Consider the following 12,343-nt stretch of genomic DNA (forward strand, 5'->3'; position numbering starts at 1 on the left):
AAGACGAAAAATTACGATCAGCCATGGGTTAAACGAATACCGTAAAAACAAAATACGGTAAGTGTTAGCTCGCGCGCTTTGGTCACACTATCCGACAACCAACAATTGGATTGTATTTTAAAAATATTAATTTATTTAATCTAAGCATTAGTCAGCCACAACCGAGAATTGTGACGAGGGGTCAAGGGTCAATGTGCAGTCAGCCACCGAGGTTGACCCCAGAAAAGAAAATACCAACAGCTGTTCTGCCGCTGGGTGAGAATCCATGTTTACGTTTACGTGTCACTTGAATGGGACTCTGTGATTTCCGGATATCGAACTAATTTGCATCATATTCTAAATAATTTGTAGCAATCCGGATGCCAAACTGGCACACACGGGGAGCAGTATGCGCCGCAACAACTACCCATATCAGCCCCTGAACCAGCAGCCATCTGGATCTAATCCTCATCCCGCCAGCCATGATTCCCTGGAGGCCGAAAATGAACAGGCCGCAGAGGAGCTGAAGCAGAAGATCGGAGCCCTCAAGTCCCTCACCATCGATATCGGGAATGAGGTGCGCTACCAGGACAAACTCCTGCGCGGAATCGACGATGACATGGATCGAACGAGTGGCTTTCTGGGCAACACGATGACGCGGGTGGTGCGGTTGGCCAAACAGGGCGGTGGTGCCCGCCAGATGTGCTACATGTTTCTCTTCGTTCTCGTCGTCTTCTTCATCCTCTGGCTGACCCTTAAGTTCAAGTAGTTGTTGCTAATTTTATTAAATATATACCCACAAATTTGTATTGTTTAGTCTAGAGAGAGAGAGAAAGCTTTAATTTTTTTGGAATGTCCATCAAATGACTAGGTTTTTGGATACTTCATTCAAAAAAAAAAAAAAATTAAGTTACATCTGTTATTGTTTTCTATTCTATCACAAAAATTATTTACAGTCAATATTTTATCATGTCATTTTATCCATATCATTCATTACCAACAAAATTTGATTTGCTATACTTTTTACTTACTTTTTTATTAATTAGCGCAGAGAGTAACTATTTGCTCAAAGTACAAAAAGAGACACACGCATACAAATTAAGGTCGAGTGGGTGGGTTACAGTATGGACTTACAACTAATGATGATTATGATTATCGGACTTGTTACAGTTTTCATTTTCAAGTAATTTGATCGAGTTTAAATTGATTTGAATTTGGAACCAATTCCTTCACAACTTTGGAGGTCTATTGCTTTTGGGTAACACAACTCTAAGAAAAGTAAACTTAAATCGACGAAAATATTCACAAGATTGGCGAAAGCGAAAACCGGAACGTGCCTGTATACCGCATTTTGGACTGGCCAAGCGGCTATGCGTGGAAGGTCTTCATCTTTTTATTACGTCTGCTGAAATCTGGCTCGAGGTCATCCTCGTCGGCCTCCTCGCTGCCCAATTCATCCTCGCTGAGAAATTCGGCATATTGATCGCCATTCGGACTCTCCAACGCTCGAACTGTGGAGTACAGAAACGAATTTTATGTTCATGTTCACTTTTAAAAGGGTGTTTTTAACTGATTTTACTTTGCTGATCTAAAATAATATTTTGCTTTTTGATCTCCTCTATATCCTTCTGGTTATCACTGATCTTCCGCCTCATTGTCTGTATGCATTCGGTGGTCTTTTTCAGGATCTGGGCTCGACTCGCCTGTGAAATAACAATTATTTTTAAATCATTATAGTTTAAAGTTATAATTGGGCTTAGTGGATATATTCAATACCTATTTCTCTTTAATTATTCTCGTTTTAAAATATTTAAGGTTCCCCATGATAATTATTTGTGCATTTGAGATAAGGGTTACATCAGTTAAATTAAATTTCAAACAGTTACCTATGAACAATTATTTCTTGATCTGTTTTCTTGAACACAACCGAATATTTATAAATCAGCTTCTCTTATGTCATTATAAACAATTATAGAAATGTGTAGCTGTTCCCTTCCAACCGAGTCTCCAGCTCTTGTATCTTGACAGGTGCTAGTTTCTTGACAGCCATTGTGCGCCACATGATCACCCAGTGCCCTCCATTACCTTCTCGCCCTTGAGAGTGGGTACCGCCTCTCGCAGGTTGGTGAAGCTTTCCTTGATGTGATCCCGTCGCCTTCGTTCCAAGGCGTTGTGATGCGCTCGCTTTTCGGCCTTTAAATAATCGTTAAATATATATGATTATAATCGGAGATATAGTTGAGTTCTGAATAATATAAGAGGTGTAATGTGAAATGCTTCTAAAATATATATACATATACATTTTACTATATACCATACATTTTACACATTTTCTAATACAGTTGAAGAAGTAAGGTTTTAAGCCAAACCAAAAAAAATCCCTGTTGAAAAATCCATTTAAATAATTTTAAATAGTTTTATAAAAATTTAAATTTTTCCTACAAAAATATGTATAATAATAAATTAAATTTGCATAATTTGAAACATACATTTACTATCTATGTTAAGAATTTTAAAAAAGAATATTAAAAGCTATTATTGTGAACATGGCTGTATGTAATCACCATTTCGTAACAACAACAACATGTGCGTTCTGTTTATCAACAAAATGGAAATGTGCGCAGTCGCTTCTTGTTTATTTGAGGCCAATTGATAGTCACCTGTGTGAAATTCGCAGTGCTCGTGTGTCGTGAGGATCCCAAACCATTGTCCGAATCCCCATCGTCCTATAATAATTAGTAATTTGGAATTATAATACGCATAAAAACACACGTAGTTTTCTTTTCGATTTGCTTACGTCACTTTCGATATCAATATCACGGTCGTCGTCGCTCATACTCATTTTGTTGTTTCACTTGTTTGCAGGGGTTTCCGCGCAATTAATTATTTATTTTTGGAGAGTCAGCTATTTATTGCGAATGTTTGTTTGTGATTATTGTAATTAAATCTGTTGTTGTCTGTTTCACGTTTTACGACCGAGTGTGCCCGCATTCTGGTAGCCAGAAAATGACAAAATTATACATCACCATGAAAGCCCGCCATTTGCATTTAAATTTTGAATTCATTTTTTTTATTAATATTATTTATTTTGGAATACTTGCTGATGCTGAACATTAAAGAAGATTAATTCGTTATATAAAACAAACTGTATTGTATTGGAATACAGTTTTAAGTCAAGACAATGTGGCCTGTCCAAATAAAAATTTTCAAATTTATTTTTAAGTCCAAAAGAATTAATTCTCTAGTACGTTGTTCTTTAAATTTAAAAGTTTAAAATCCGAAGCAGGGAATACCCCAACTACTTCAAAGCACAAAACAGTCACACTGAAATTATCGCCAGTGTGACCACACAAAGCCGCGTGCAAAATGACAGAAGAAGAAGCATAAGCACATATTTTCCACATCAAGTTCCGAATTTTTGACAATTAAACTTAGACTATTTGATGGCTTTTCCCACCACAAGTGCCCAGCAAGCCGAGACGAACCGCAAGATACTCGAGGAGATTCAGACGAAGAAGCAGCTGCTGGCGGGCGGGATCATAAACTTGGGACTGACTGGCACTGCGAATCAGGTGGGTTTATATGGACATGGAATGAGGAGATTCCAAGGAAATAACATGGATTTTTGTTCGCACCTTTAGATGCCAGCACCTCCATTGCTGGGACAGCCGACAACAGTGACTTCACCCGATTTCCAGGTGGGCGTGGGCATTGCCACCAATGCCACATCCACCGCCCGCTCTGCATTTAATCCGACGAGCTCTACAACTCTGGGCTTCTTTGTACCTCAGGATTCGTATTTTGGAAACAGTTTTATACCCGTGCTGCCTCGTCTGGAGCCGCTGCCGTCGCCCGCGACCACACCCACCGCCACCACAACCAGCCCCCAAAGCGTTCCGAGTATCAGCAAATCGTAGTAGCTGAACCAACAGGAGCCATCATAATGGCCCGAATGAAGCTGAGAAAGCTGGAGGAGTACCTGCAAGGTGTTGATGGCTTCGAGCAGCCCAAGATCTTGCTGGAACAGTATCCCACTCCGCCGCACATTGCCGCCTGTATGGCCCATCATATGCAGGCGCAGCACGGCGATATCGAGGGCAGGCTGGTGGGAGATCTGGGCTGTGGCTGCGGAATGCTCAGCATTGCATCCACTCTGCTGGGCGCCCAACTCACAGTGGGCTTCGAACTGGACGGCGATGCGGTGGACACATTCAGAAGCAATGTGGTGGAGATGGAACTGCCCAACGTGGACTGCGTGCGGGCGGATGTGCTGCAGCTGGCGGGGAGCAAGTGGGAGAAGTCCTTCGACACGGTGGTGATGAACCCACCATTCGGCACAAAACACAATGCTGGCATGGACATGCGATTCCTGGAAGTTGCTCTGCAATTGGCCAACACAGCGGTCTACTCCCTGCACAAGACTTCAACAAGGTGAGAAACTCACTTATCGCTAAGATTTTCATCTTGATTTGCTAAACTATTCTGGGTTTTAACAACAAATTCTCTTAAATTTAGTGTACCTAATGGACAACTAATTTCCAGGCCCTAAAGATTTTGAGTAGCTTACATTTTGGTTCTCTAAGCATTATAATAATTTTAAATTTATGGTCCTAGCGTTTTGATTTCTTTACTTTCTATCAATTATTCAGTTTTTATATAAGTTTTTAGTATTGGGGTTTAATTAAGCCTTTTTTAGTAATGCATTTTCGCTCAGAAAATCAGAAAATATCTTAAGTTATCCTTACTCATTTGCTTCCCTTTAATCTTTCTTCCAGAGCCTACATCCAGAAAAAGGCCCAGGAATGGGGCGCCCGTGGCTCAGTGATTGCCGAACTCCGCTACAACATCGATGCCAGCTACAAATTCCATAAGCACAAGTCCAAAGACATTGAGGTGGACTTCTGGCGCTTCGACATCAGTGAAGAATAGAAATAATTAACTCGGTTGCATTTAATTTTGGACATTATTTATGTATTTTAAATTGTAGCAAATAGGAAAATATTAAAATTGATCATATCTCTTTTCTACTCCACATTGAAGACAACGCCCTGGGCGCAGGCCAATTCGCCGGAGTGATTGACTGTGATGGTGGCCCGCTTGCAGTACTGTTTCCAGGCATCCGAACCGGATTCCCGACCACCTCCGGTGGCCTTCTCTCCACCAAAAGCTCCGCCAATCTCGGCGCCATTGGTGGTGGTGTTGATGTTGACGATGCCACAATCCGAACCCCTGGCTCCAATCCACTTGAATGCCTGTCCGATGTCCTCGGTGAAGATGGCAGAGGACAAACCCTGCTCCACCTCGTTGTTCCATTCGATCGCTTGGTCCACGTTCTTGACCTTGAGGATGTACACGATGGGTGCAAAGGTTTCGCGATGGACAACGCTGGCATCGTGGGCCAAGCCAGTGATCACAGTGGGCTCCACGTAGAAGCCATCGCGCTGGATAACCTTGCCGCCAAAGGCCACTGTTCCGCCCAAGGATTTCGCCTCCTCAATGGCCGTTTTGTAATTCTCCACGTTCTGTTGCGTGTGCACGGGACCGACCAGAGTTTGTGCCTCCAACTGGTGGCCAATCTTGGGTATTAGCTGTTTATATTTGCCAACCAGCGCCTTCACAAACTGATCGTGCAGCTTTTCGTGCACAATAATCCTTCTGGTGGTGGTGCATCGCTGACCACTGGTGCCAATACAACCAAAGAGTGCTGCATCCAGGGCCATTTTCACGTTAGCTGATTCATCGATGATCAGGGCATTATTACCGCCCAACTCGAGGATGACTTTGCCGAACCTGCGCTGGACCTCCACGCCCACATCTCGTCCAGTTTGGCAACTGCCAGTGAAGGACACGAGGTTCACTCTCTTGTCAGCCACCAAAGTCTGACCCACATCGGTTCCACCTTGGCAAAGGGACACCACCGGCGGGAGATTGTTCCTGCGCAGCACATCGGCCACAATTTTGGTGGTGGCCACCGAGACCAAGGGCGTGCTGGGAGCTCCCTTCCACAGGACACTGTTGCCAGTAGTCAGCGCAATGGCCGCATTCCAACCGAAGACGGCATTGGGGAAATTGTAGGCCGAAATGACGCCCACCACACCAAGTGGACGCCAGGCTTCCAGAATCGAGTGATCGGCCCGCTCGGAGTTGATCAACTGACCGGAATAGATCCTGGACAGACCCACCGCATAGTCGCAGATGTCGATGAACTCCTGAACCTCACCCTGACCCTCGCTGTAGATCTTGCCCACCTCCAGGGAGACGAGCTTGCCCAGCGGTTCCTTGTACTTCCTCAGCTCATCTCCGATTTGCCGGACGATTTCACCTCGCACGGGCGCCGGAACCTGACGCCATTGCTTGTAGGCCTCCACGGCCAAGCCGATGGTCTGATCCAGTTCCTGGACATTTCCCTGACGCACTGTGGCAATCGGCTGGCCAGTTCCGGGATCGTAGCTGGTGATGGAGGGACCGCGCCCCTGCCACTGACCGGAATAAACACCCGGATTATCCCGCTCTAGGCCCAGTTCCTTAAGGAAACTGTATTCCGGTTGGTCGATCAGGAACGATGTGGACGATGAGGAGTAGCTGGCGGATTGGGTGACCAGTCGGCGGGGCAGCGCCAGCTTGGAAAGATTTCTCAAATGTGCCAACATTCTGCAAAAAGTTAAAAAGAACTTGAATTTTTAAGCAGGAAATACAAGTTATCATATAAATATTTATTTATTTATTTAAGATTCATCATAAAACTATACTTTTATACTCAAGCATGGGTATTGAAAATGTAGATAAATGGTGTCATGAAAAAGGAAATTTAATTTTAATTTAATTATCATTATAATTGCATTGTTTTGCAGAATGATAAATATCCAATTTTTTTTTAATAATTGTTATCAGACACTTATACTTTCGCTTTCTTAAGTTCAGTAAAAACTGAATTGGTATCAAAGTACTAAGTTAACACAATTATTTTTGTACAAATTAATAAAGTAATAATTTTTGTAATTTTTAATATGTGTTATTTTTATTTTTTTAACCTTCTACTTTAAGATCATATGTTGTTTTTTAGCGCAGGAGAGCGAGAGGAGATTTATGGATTACTGATTATGCCCTGATACCATTCTTATCGAGCGATAAGAGCAGAGCTCCGTCTGTTTTCTGGTTGCTGGCTGGAAAGTTTTTTTAGATCCCCAGCAGAGCGGACCCACTGATAGCATCTCAATTGAGGCGGTACTCACTTAATATGTGTTTGCCCGGATTTAAAGTAGGACTGTCCGAGTCGCAAGTCAATTATCAACTGAGGGCAGATCTGGCTTTTGTTGCCAGCTTATCGCAGGCGTAAACTGAATTAAATGCAAAGAGAGGCGGTGGGGAGCTCAGTGGGCGTCTTATCAATAATATTAAAAGAAATGAGAGGTTGAGTGCAGCAAGCAAATAAAAATAAAGCATACTTTCAGATGGTAAGACCAAAATAACAGAAAATATGGTTGATTTAAACTTAAACTTATAAAGCTTAAGTAATATTAAAAATATGTAAGTTAAAGTATTTGTATCTCTATTTTCTTTTTCGCCAAGAAACTAAAATATAAATTTTAGTATGAATAAGAATTCGAACCATCTTTAAATTTTCAGCATAAATTTAATAACAAAATTTTAATAAAAACAATTTAGAATTCATTTTAGAAAAGGTACCAATAACAGAAAACCTACTAAATAATCGCTTTTTACTTTCGAATGACCATCCATCAATTGTACTAATAATTCTGTTACCCTGGCAACTAGTAAACTAAATAAACTGTTTGTTCGTTAGGACACATAAAGATAGTTTTCTGTTTTATAAAAACTTGATCAAATTAATACATAATGGAAGTGCTTGAAGAGGGAAATTTAATGGACAGAGTGCCGATTTTACTGCAGCGCGATCTCGAGTTTTACCAGGTATTATTTACATGTATTATATATATCCCATTTGATGTCTTTAGTCGCTTATGTAATAAAATCATCTCTTTAATCAGACTCATCAACGGGTGCTTCAGGAACCAATTTGTTCAGGAGTTGTGGGTGGAAAACTGGATTTTCCACGTTACGCTTCCTTTGCTGCTATTAAATTAATAAGATGGTAAGTATTTAAAATATGGTGGAGACAAACATAGGATTAGGGTTGAAAATACATTTTCAAGAAATTCCAAACTATTTTTTTTCCAAATCTAAATGTAGTTTTGCTGTTTTAATTAAAAATATAATCATTATAACTTCTTCAGGTGGGAAGATGAGTACTTTGCCTCTTACCGAAAGCCCTCTGGACTTTTGCATACCGAAAAGGAAATGAATGAAGGAGATTTTGTAAGTTAATATTTTATTTTAAAAGTATAAGAATATGATGTATAGTTCGCTTACCCTAGTCCAGTGTCACCGTGAAGACCTCTGATCCGGATAAGTTTGTGCAGCTGGTCACCAAATCGGCTGACTTACTTCTGGAGCACGTTCATCGCCTTTCGCAGGAGTCCTTGGATCATGCGGACTTATCCGTGCTCACTGCCACAATTGGAGCTGCTTCGCTGGTGAAGAATTCCCTCAGTGTTTATATGCAGGCAGCCACCACCACTATTTGTCCGCCGAAAGGCGATGAAAAGGGTGGTGCTCTCAAGCTCAGTTTCAAGCAATATTCCCAGATGTCAGAGGCCTTGGCTGAACGACTACTGGATCTCCACTGCCGATTACTGCTACTCTATATAATGCAAGATGCCGACTGTCTGCATTGGGAGGATACTCAACCGTTTTTCGAATCGGAACGGGGTTCCTATACCGTTCAGATGTGGTGGCATTATATGAGGGGCTCCAAAACCGATCTGTGGAATTCGGTGCCACCGAAAATGGCTCAAAAGATATTCGCCGGAATGCTAAACGAAACGCTGAGTGTACTGACTGTACGATATACTCAGATAGTGACCAGTGTGGCTAGATCCACACTCCATCTGGTGGACATCTGCAATATGCTCCTCTGCATCGCTGAACTACTGCCCCATATTTGTGAAAGTGGTGAGGCCTATGTGGGATTGCAGCTAAGTAATCAGAGCGTTATCCTCAGGGATATTCATGCTAAGTGCAGGGAACTCTTCTATTGCCTCCTCCTAAGGGGTTCTCCGCTTGGAGTGCTTTCCAAGGTAAGACTTTTGAGAGTGCGAGAATTGATTTTAGAATATATATAGAGAGATATCTTTCGTTAACATAATTATAAATTTTAAAAATTCCAAACGTTTGTCTTGTTTATTTTATAATTTAAATAGAAGGAGCTTTTATAATAAATAAATCTTGCATTAATTCTTCAAGGTTTTTCGTAAAGGCTTGGACAACATGGAAATGTTTAGCTCTCGTCACGGTTTACCCAGTGCTTGGATTATTTTTGCTCTTCCCAGATATTTTCCCAAGGAGCAGTCCTGTCAATGGGTCACCGAATTCTCAGATCTTTCTACCAACACAGCTATTTCCTTGGACTTGAGGGTTTTACTCGCCTTTCCCGAGGCAGATTGGTCGTATCTGCTGAAGATTCTCCTGATGAGAGATGCATATCTCACTGGCATTATAATGCGACATCTGATGCAGCATTTACCTTCCTCGGAAAACTTTAAAAACGTGGCTAAGATTTCATTTACCAGCGCCGAAGGGGCTCCTCAAAAGTGCGAGGCATTTTTGTGTCGCGGCGAGTGCTTTAATGTCACCGATTCAATAGCTGGGGATGTAGGTGAGTAGGTATTAACTACAAATTAAGAAAATAAGTGAAAATTGTAAATTAATGGTTTGGTAAACTAAAAATAGATTCTTTTCCGAACAGATCCTGTGGGGCAATCCAACTACCAGATTGTCCTCTCACTTACTTACTTAGTGGTAGCCGTAGGCAAGGCGGTGGACATTAAGTCCTGTCTGATAAAAACCCTAGAGGAGCATGCGGTTGCAGGGTGGAGCGATTGCCTGGACAAGAGGCAAGTGTGGAACCAGAAGCGAACTCCCTGGTTGGAGGCCATCATGCACTTCGTTTACCCTGTTCTCGATTGTGTGGTGGATATGTTAGTTAATGCCGTGGAAAATGGAGCCAGCATGTATGTACCCCAAGCCAAACTTGTAAACAACTTCATTTACAATGTCTATAAAAAAAACCTAAGATTGACTTTTCCGGAAGAAGTGTTATTTCAAAAATATCAAGTATACGCCTCGATAACATTGTTTTACAACTTAAAGGAATAATTGTTTATGATATTTAACCTCATGAGTTTTTTTAGTTTAAAGTTTGCCTTACAAACTAAAATTTGTAAGTGCATAGTCTATAAACAACAAGAAATCTGAAGCACTTGAATACATTAAAGATGACATATGTAAATGTTTATTTTTAAATACAAATAAATTTTCCTACAGGTATCAAGCGATGTCTTTGGCTCTAACGTGTGTCTCTGAGATCTGGGACTGTCTTCCCGAGGGACTCTACAAAATTGCTTCTTTGCTACAGGATATCATACCTGTTTCGACAAAACCTTTGGGGGATTCAGTGCTATTGCAGGTGGTTTTTGCAGCTCTCTATACAGAATTAATAAAAACCGCCGAAATGTATGAACAGGGTGAGTAATAAATGAGTTTTACTATTATTATGTTGTTGTAAGTGAGAATTTATATTAAATTATTTTCAGCCAAAAACGAGGACAAGGCCGCCATCTGTTACTCGATATCGGAGGCGATTTGCTCAATTGACGAGGATGACAAGCACACGGATCAGATCGAATTGTTTCTTAAACAGGCCAGGGAGAGTATTAAATTGGACACCGATTTCGGGGGAACAGTGGGTGGCAATAATCGAGGGGCTGGCGGAATGAGTGCTGTGAGTACCATCAAAATGGATGATTTGGCCTTGACAAATGCGGAATCAGATCGCCTGAGCCACAGTCCACCAAATAACTATGCCATGGAGTTGGATGTGGGCATTGCAGATTATATAGCCGAGGTTCTGGTCAGTGATGTTTTGACCACAAACATTGGAAAACAGGCACTGAAAGTGGTTTATAACTATTTGAAATTTAACAAGGACTGGTTACTCGAACAATTGGGAACGGGTGATAATGATCCGAGTCCTTTTCAGGGTGTTCAGGGTCAGAATATCAAGGAGGCCAAGACCTCCGTGCTGAGGTCCATGTTTTTCATCGGCAATACCCCCTTTGACCAGCTGCTCACGGGCTCTCTGAAAATCGACTATGTCAGTTGGCTGCAGATGCCGTTGTCCTTGAATCCGGAAAGGACCTGGCTGCATTTAACCAGACGCTGTGACTTCCAAGAGGATGCCAAGCTGTCGCTGCCCGAGGTCGCCATGGTGGCCGGGATTACCAAGATAATGAAGCGGCGCAAGGAGTTTCCCAAGTGAGCTACGCGGGAAGCGTCATTAGCAATGCGTGCACTGGAAAACATTGGGGGTAGCTTTAGGTATAACTAAAATTATTAATATAGAAGTAAAATAATAATTGAATTAACTAAAAACTTGGTTGCTAATGGAAAAAATAATTAAATATCCTAATCAAAAAAATCTTTATAAAGAACTTATGTACTTACCTACAACAAAAATAATTAGCCAAACTAATTTATATGACTATGTCAAAGAGGATGACAAATATTTCCAAAATGCATTGTAGCAAAATGTGGGACAATTTTGATTTAAGGTTCATGAAATGCAAAATCTACAATTAAACAAGGTACATCTATTTTTAAAACTTAAATACAAAAGTTAAAAGAAATACAACAAAATTCTTTTAAAACATTTAAAGGCAATACAATTTAAAAAAAAATAAAACAAAGATATTCACTAAATACTCATAGCTTTTAGGACGTCCATTTAAAAATTTAATAATTATATTAATTTAGATGTTTGTATCACGTCATCTAGGTTAAGATATAAGAGAACCACGTCCCAAAGCTTGCAAAAACAAGAGTAGATGCAGGACACGAAGTCAAAAAAATTTGAGGAAATTAAATTTTCCGAGTGTGGGGCAGCTGTAAATTATGTCGTAGATGGTGGCGACAGTGGAGCGTTTCCTCGGGGGGATGGCCTCCCACTTTGGATGTCATTAACGCCGCATAATGCAAACAAGTCGTCTGACGATAGGCACCTTAGCAAATGCACAGCACAATAAGCGGAGGGGCTAAAAAAATATTTACTTCTGCTCCCCCCTGAATTTATATATGTATATGTGAGGTTTTGGGGGCGGTGTGACAACCGAAAATGTTTTTGTCCACATTTTGCGTAGTCGCCTGGCACTTGGCAATTGCTCAGCCTTTCTCCTGTCGTCTTTAGAGCTTCTTTTTGCCTCCTGACACTCCGTTCCTCATTCAGCCG

At 41.3% G+C, this 12,343-nt stretch overlaps 6 protein-coding genes across 7 annotated transcripts; 4 read left to right on the forward strand and 2 right to left on the reverse strand.

The window, feature by feature from the left end:
* Positions 1 to 70: 70 nt before the first annotated feature.
* On the forward strand, positions 71 to 782 carry LOC108146491 (BET1 homolog). The gene is made up of 2 exons (XM_017272523.2): positions 71 to 255; positions 352 to 782. Exon 2 carries the CDS (start codon positions 389 to 391, stop codon positions 746 to 748), a length of 360 nt encoding a protein of 119 aa, XP_017128012.1. The 5' UTR covers positions 71 to 255; positions 352 to 388; the 3' UTR covers positions 749 to 782.
* A 214-nt stretch (positions 783 to 996) lies between these two features.
* Positions 997 to 2,972, reverse strand: LOC108146490 (protein max). Its single transcript, XM_017272522.2, has 5 exons — positions 2,777 to 2,972; positions 2,640 to 2,705; positions 2,065 to 2,172; positions 1,559 to 1,682; positions 997 to 1,490 (listed from the first exon to the last, which is right to left on the reverse strand). Exons 1-5 carry the CDS (start codon positions 2,819 to 2,821, stop codon positions 1,348 to 1,350), a joined length of 486 nt encoding a protein of 161 aa, XP_017128011.1. The 5' UTR covers positions 2,822 to 2,972; the 3' UTR covers positions 997 to 1,347.
* A 354-nt stretch (positions 2,973 to 3,326) lies between these two features.
* LOC108146343 (SOSS complex subunit C homolog) lies at positions 3,327 to 3,896 on the forward strand. The gene is made up of 2 exons (XM_017272312.2): positions 3,327 to 3,551; positions 3,621 to 3,896. Exons 1-2 carry the CDS (start codon positions 3,423 to 3,425, stop codon positions 3,894 to 3,896), a joined length of 405 nt encoding a protein of 134 aa, XP_017127801.1. The 5' UTR covers positions 3,327 to 3,422.
* A 26-nt stretch (positions 3,897 to 3,922) lies between these two features.
* Positions 3,923 to 5,011, forward strand: LOC108146341 (rRNA N6-adenosine-methyltransferase METTL5). The gene is made up of 2 exons (XM_017272311.2): positions 3,923 to 4,410; positions 4,755 to 5,011. The coding sequence occupies exons 1-2, from the start codon at positions 3,923 to 3,925 to the stop codon at positions 4,906 to 4,908; spliced, it is 642 nt and encodes a 213-aa protein (XP_017127800.1). The 3' UTR covers positions 4,909 to 5,011.
* Positions 4,929 to 7,317, reverse strand: LOC108146340 (putative aldehyde dehydrogenase family 7 member A1 homolog). Its single transcript, XM_017272310.2, has 2 exons — positions 7,212 to 7,317; positions 4,929 to 6,630 (listed from the first exon to the last, which is right to left on the reverse strand). Exon 2 carries the CDS (start codon positions 6,627 to 6,629, stop codon positions 5,004 to 5,006), a length of 1,626 nt encoding a protein of 541 aa, XP_017127799.1. The 5' UTR covers position 6,630; positions 7,212 to 7,317; the 3' UTR covers positions 4,929 to 5,003.
* A 325-nt stretch (positions 7,318 to 7,642) lies between these two features.
* Positions 7,643 to 11,484, forward strand: LOC108145722 (uncharacterized protein KIAA0825 homolog). Of its 2 annotated transcripts, XM_017271284.1 has the most exons (8): positions 7,643 to 7,911; positions 7,989 to 8,092; positions 8,235 to 8,316; positions 8,376 to 9,137; positions 9,304 to 9,715; positions 9,806 to 10,070; positions 10,384 to 10,583; positions 10,653 to 11,484. In XM_017271284.1, the coding sequence occupies exons 1-8, from the start codon at positions 7,837 to 7,839 to the stop codon at positions 11,375 to 11,377; spliced, it is 2,625 nt and encodes an 874-aa protein (XP_017126773.1). In that variant the 5' UTR covers positions 7,643 to 7,836; the 3' UTR covers positions 11,378 to 11,484. The 2 variants fall into 2 exon arrangements, with proteins under 2 accessions (XP_017126773.1, XP_017126774.1); XM_017271285.1 differs by lacking the exons at positions 10,384 to 10,583; positions 10,653 to 11,484 and having other exon boundaries at positions 9,790 to 9,975.
* Positions 11,485 to 12,343: the final 859 nt, after the last annotated feature.

This window comes from Drosophila elegans, unplaced genomic scaffold (assembly GCF_018152505.1).
Source record: "Drosophila elegans isolate 14027-0461.03 unplaced genomic scaffold, ASM1815250v1 contig_208, whole genome shotgun sequence".
NCBI classification, from domain to species: domain Eukaryota; kingdom Metazoa; phylum Arthropoda; class Insecta; order Diptera; family Drosophilidae; genus Drosophila; species Drosophila elegans.

Coding starts and splice junctions, on each gene's coding strand:
- LOC108146491 (XM_017272523.2), top strand. CDS start 389: ATGCGCCGCAACAACTACCCATATCAGCCCCTGAACCAGCAGCCATCT.
- LOC108146490 (XM_017272522.2), bottom strand. CDS start 2,821: ATGAGTATGAGCGACGACGACCGTGATATTGATATCGAAAGTGAC. Junction 2,173..2,639: donor GCACTGCGAATTTCACACAG/GTGACTATCAAT, acceptor GATTATTTAAAG/GCCGAAAAGCGAGCGCATCA. Junction 1,683..2,064: donor CCACTCTCAAGGGCGAGAAG/GTAATGGAGGGC, acceptor GTTATTTCACAG/GCGAGTCGAGCCCAGATCCT.
- LOC108146343 (XM_017272312.2), top strand. CDS start 3,423: ATGGCTTTTCCCACCACAAGTGCCCAGCAAGCCGAGACGAACCGCAAG. Junction 3,552..3,620: donor TGACTGGCACTGCGAATCAG/GTGGGTTTATAT, acceptor TCGCACCTTTAG/ATGCCAGCACCTCCATTGCT.
- LOC108146341 (XM_017272311.2), top strand. CDS start 3,923: ATGGCCCGAATGAAGCTGAGAAAGCTGGAGGAGTACCTGCAAGGTGTT. Junction 4,411..4,754: donor CTGCACAAGACTTCAACAAG/GTGAGAAACTCA, acceptor TCTTTCTTCCAG/AGCCTACATCCAGAAAAAGG.
- LOC108146340 (XM_017272310.2), bottom strand. CDS start 6,629: ATGTTGGCACATTTGAGAAATCTTTCCAAGCTGGCGCTGCCCCGCCGA.
- LOC108145722 (XM_017271284.1), top strand. CDS start 7,837: ATGGAAGTGCTTGAAGAGGGAAATTTAATGGACAGAGTGCCGATTTTA. Junction 8,093..8,234: donor GCTATTAAATTAATAAGATG/GTAAGTATTTAA, acceptor TAACTTCTTCAG/GTGGGAAGATGAGTACTTTG. Junction 10,584..10,652: donor CGCCGAAATGTATGAACAGG/GTGAGTAATAAA, acceptor AATTATTTTCAG/CCAAAAACGAGGACAAGGCC.